This window comes from Papilio polytes, unplaced genomic scaffold (assembly GCF_000836215.1).
Source record: "Papilio polytes unplaced genomic scaffold, Ppol_1.0 DF820956.1, whole genome shotgun sequence".
Taxonomy (NCBI): Eukaryota; Metazoa; Arthropoda; class Insecta; order Lepidoptera; family Papilionidae; genus Papilio; species Papilio polytes.
In genome coordinates, this window is record NW_013528248.1 from 136,948 (window position 1) to 141,222 (window position 4,275).

Genomic DNA, 4,275 nt, shown 5'->3' on the forward strand with positions numbered 1-4,275 from the left:
GAAGACAACACAAACGATGGGAAGATGACATAAAAAAGGCTGCAGGAGAGACCTGGTCAAGAAAGGCAAAAAGAAGGGGAGAATGGAAGAAATTGGAAGAGGCCTATGTCCAACTTGGACACACAGATAATTCAATATTCAACTCAATTATGTAATGTGACATTAATTATCTGAATAAAGGCTTATTATTATTATTATTATTATTATTATTATTATTTTTGACTTATAAAAGACTTGGATGATGTTTTGAGATGATGAAAGATTGTTTTTGATAATACTAGATAGTGAAAATGTTTTACTAATTTTTGTTTAAGTCGAGAGAATGTCGTTTCACTAATAAGATTGTCTGTACTTTCTTTCGCAAAATCAAATCGTTTAACAAGATTTAAACTTTAAAATCCTCTTGATTTGTTTAAATGAATAATCATGATTTAACCCTTAAATGGATGATTCATACATCTGTCTTTTCTTCCTTACACAATTATATTGAAAATATTTTTTTTCTTTTTTTTCCCTTAATCTCTGTTCAATTTACAGTATTTAAAAAAATCATGCATTTAAGACTATATTTGTAAGAGTAAAATTAAATGTAAACTGACTTACCTTTCTGGGATTAGTGCATAATTCGACCGAGTTTAGTTTTATACTATAAAAATATGGTAGTCCGCCTGATGGTGGACCTTTGACTGCGAACGAAATTGAATTAGTCTCATTTATGATTCTTATGTTAAAAGTATCTGGGCCAGATACACTTAATCTGCCCTTCTCTTTGTCCGCCTGAAAGTAAAATTTATTACAAAATCAATTAATACTAATTGTTTAATAGAAAAATCATTGACATCAATCATCAGACTGATATTTTAAAGCGTAAACACACACTTCTTTGTTGCCTAAGATGTCAGCAATTACAGCATTTTTTTGAAGTCTTTTTTTAATAAGAAGCTCTACACTTACTTCACGCTTTAGGCTATATATTTATACGCTATTAAACTTAGGGGGTAAATAAATTGAAAAAAGCCTTCATGTGGGAAAGGGACCATAAACTGCAGGCTGTCAACATTAAGGAAGCAAGATTATTATGCTAACGGTAATTTTAACAATAAACTTAGGGGTAAACATTTAGGATAAAAACCTTAATGTGGGAAAGAGACCATAAGTTGCTGCCAACATCAAGAAAGAAAGATTACTAAGGTTTGTCATGTCATATCATTTTTACATTTGCTATTATTAATTTGACAAATGTAAACAATAAAATAAAGTTTTTATAATTACAGCCAGTGTTTTAATAAATTAGGAAAAACATAATATAGTGCACATTTATATGCAAAACGCGATGTTGGTTTGTCCATTTATCGTATTAGAATACGACCTTTTGATTTTCCCCGTATGACAACAAACAACGTAATTTTGTTGACCATATGTTACTAATGTTATTTAATTACAAGCTATCCCTATGAGGATTCATCCGCTTGAAATAATAAAAACTTTATTTTACTCTTAACGTTTGTTTTTTTATAACATAAGGTAGCAAACGAGCGAGCGGCTACCTGAATCCGCCAAAATGGTGAAGCGATCGCTGCCCATAGACATACGCAATTGCAGATGCGTTGCCTACCCTTATCCGACGGAGGAGGAGAACATAAAGAGGATATTTCCCCTTTCTATGCATCTCCTTCACCGTCAAATTCAATTCCCCTTCCCATCCTCTCCTTATAAGAAAAAGGTGGTAAAGAGAAAGGGACTTAAATTAGGCCTCCGTCACCACACTCATCAGACGAAACACGGAATTGCTTCCATTTGACGGGTGTCTTCTGTGTGGTCGTGGTATTACACCGGGCGTGCCGGCCCTGCAGTGCTAAGATGTTAAAGCGGGCACTACCACTGTTGGATTTAATTGCAAATATTAAAATTCAAATGCACAAATGACAACGCTGCCCTTTACTAAGGTTAAAAGCGAGCGAAACAATCGACAATCGAAGAACAGTTGTGCGATTGTCGATTGTTTCGCAGCCAATTCAACTGTTTTGCACAACTAAAAATCGAGTAATGTACCTCCATATAAACTCATAGGAATCAAAGCGAGACTGAACAGTTGTGCGATAATTTAGTTTCAGGTGCGCACACTAACAATTACCGTGACCATACTAATCTTGACTGATATTGGCTTGTAGTTTTCGAAATCTTTGAACTTAGTGCAATAAATTATAAGTTTATTCCTTACATACTAAAATACAAATCTCCCCCTTTTTTGATATTAGTACAGATTTATTCGTAACATGAGTTAAGATACGACGCGAAGATTTTTGGACTTACTTGAGTCTGCGTAAAGGGGAAAGGCTTGTGACCTATGAGGTAAATTATACGAAAGATGGAGCCATAGAGGCCCTAATTTTAGGGCAGCCGAATAGAATAGTAGAATATAACTATAGTTACTAAAATTATAAATATGAAAGATTTTTATTTTTGCATGAATTGGAATAATTCAAAAACGATTAAACCGATTTCAAAAATTCTTACACCGTTGAAAAGCTATGTTATCACTGAATAACAAAGGTTATTTTTATATTATTTTTACGCGGACTAAGTCGCAAGCAACAACTAGTGTTAAGATGACAATGTATTTATTAAATGAACAAATTGGTTAATTTAGCTTATTAATAAAGATGCAATAAGCAATAAGGAGAATGTAAACATTCACCTCACTTGGGTTAACGTTTTTTTATTAGTACTTGTACTTAGTTCGTTGACCTCCAAAGTTCATATGACTTACAATGTTTATCGCATGTAAGTCGTGATTGATTAGTGTTGTAAAAGTTAATAAGTTTGTTTCTTGATGCTTAATATTTAGAAAATCGGTTATTTATTTATTTATTTGTTAATTTTTTAGATTAGATGTTACGATCTTTTAGTTTTACTGCGAGTTATAAATAAAACATGTGAAGCTTATTTTTTTTTATAGGAGAACGATAGGAATGCCAAAATAACTGGTAGAGCATTACTTCACAAATGGACCAGTGTAATACCACGACCACACAGATTATAGGCGGGAAGTGAATATAGGTCGCGTTATGATGAATGTGCGTGTCCGAGGCCTGATTCTAGTCCTTTACGTTTTCGAAGGACAGGATGAAAAGGGGAAGTGCATTTAGTAGAAATGTCCTGTTTTGTGCGTCCCCTTCTCTGTTGATTAAAGGTAATTCATCTGTAAATGCGGATGTATATAGGCAGCGATCGCTTTGTTTATTTTGGGAATTCCAGTGGGAAATTGATCATTTTATAATGTAGAAATATCTATCTTGTATTTATTCTTTTTCAGACGTTTTAGTAACTTTTAAAGCCAAAACAACAAACAAACAATTCTACATAACTTTTATAATTTAACTAATTGTTCCCGTGCGGCTTCATACGCATGAAATTACAAATTTATTTGTCAAATTATCAATTGCAAATGTCAAAATGACGACATGACACGATGACAACCTTGCTTCCTTGATGTTGGCAACTTATGGTCTCTTTCCAACATTAGGGTTTTTATCCAAAATATTTACCACCTAAGTTTAATGCCGTGAAAATATATAGTCTAAAGCGTGACATAAATGTAGGGCTTTCTATTAAAAAATGAATTATTCAAAAATATGCTGTAGTTACTGACATCGTAGGCAACAAAGTGTGTGTTTACGCTTTATTATAGTAGTATAGATATAGATTTTCTCTACATTTTTGTAGATATTAAGCTTTATAAGTATTAAAATATATTAAAACAGTAAAACATGACTTACCAGTTTTAAAACAGCATCCGAATCAGTTTGTATATCAATTTCAGAAAACGCTGGTAAATTTCTATCTATCAAAACACTATATACATTATTCTTGTCCTCAGGTAATCCAGGTTCAAAGGAAACTATAATATCTTTAACATTTTTACAAGGGTATGCATGTATTAAAGGATTTCCAACAAACTTCCAATTGCCCTGACAAACTACCTCACTAATAACAAAGAGAAATATAAATAAAACACACTTCATTTTAACCTCACAACACTTGTAATCTTTATATTTTAAAACTATTGACTACATCACCAATAAGGATAATAGTTTAAAGCGGAATAACTTGTTTTTAAAAACTAAATTAGCAACAAATGTCTTTGCATCACAAAACTTGATCCAACTGAGTAAAAAGAATGAATGATACGGGATTCCAATGTGAACTGTGAACGGTGACGTTTTTATGTTGCTTTTAATAATATAAACCAGACATTTTTAAATATTACCATTA

General features: G+C 32.3%; 1 protein-coding gene across 1 annotated transcript in view; it reads right to left on the bottom strand.

Annotated features, from left to right (window-relative positions):
* Positions 1–4,182, bottom strand: part of LOC106110036 (serine protease gd-like) — a 9,401-nt gene extending 5,219 nt beyond the window's left edge. Inside the window, exons 1-2 of the mRNA XM_013291719.1 lie at positions 3,780–4,182; positions 604–777 (exon numbers count right to left, since the gene is read on the bottom strand). Coding sequence (XP_013147173.1) covers positions 604–777; positions 3,780–4,025 — 420 coding nt within the window. The 5' untranslated portion in view covers positions 4,026–4,182. The remainder of the gene's footprint in view (positions 1–603; positions 778–3,779) is intronic.
* Between the last annotated feature and the right edge of the window lie 93 nt (positions 4,183–4,275).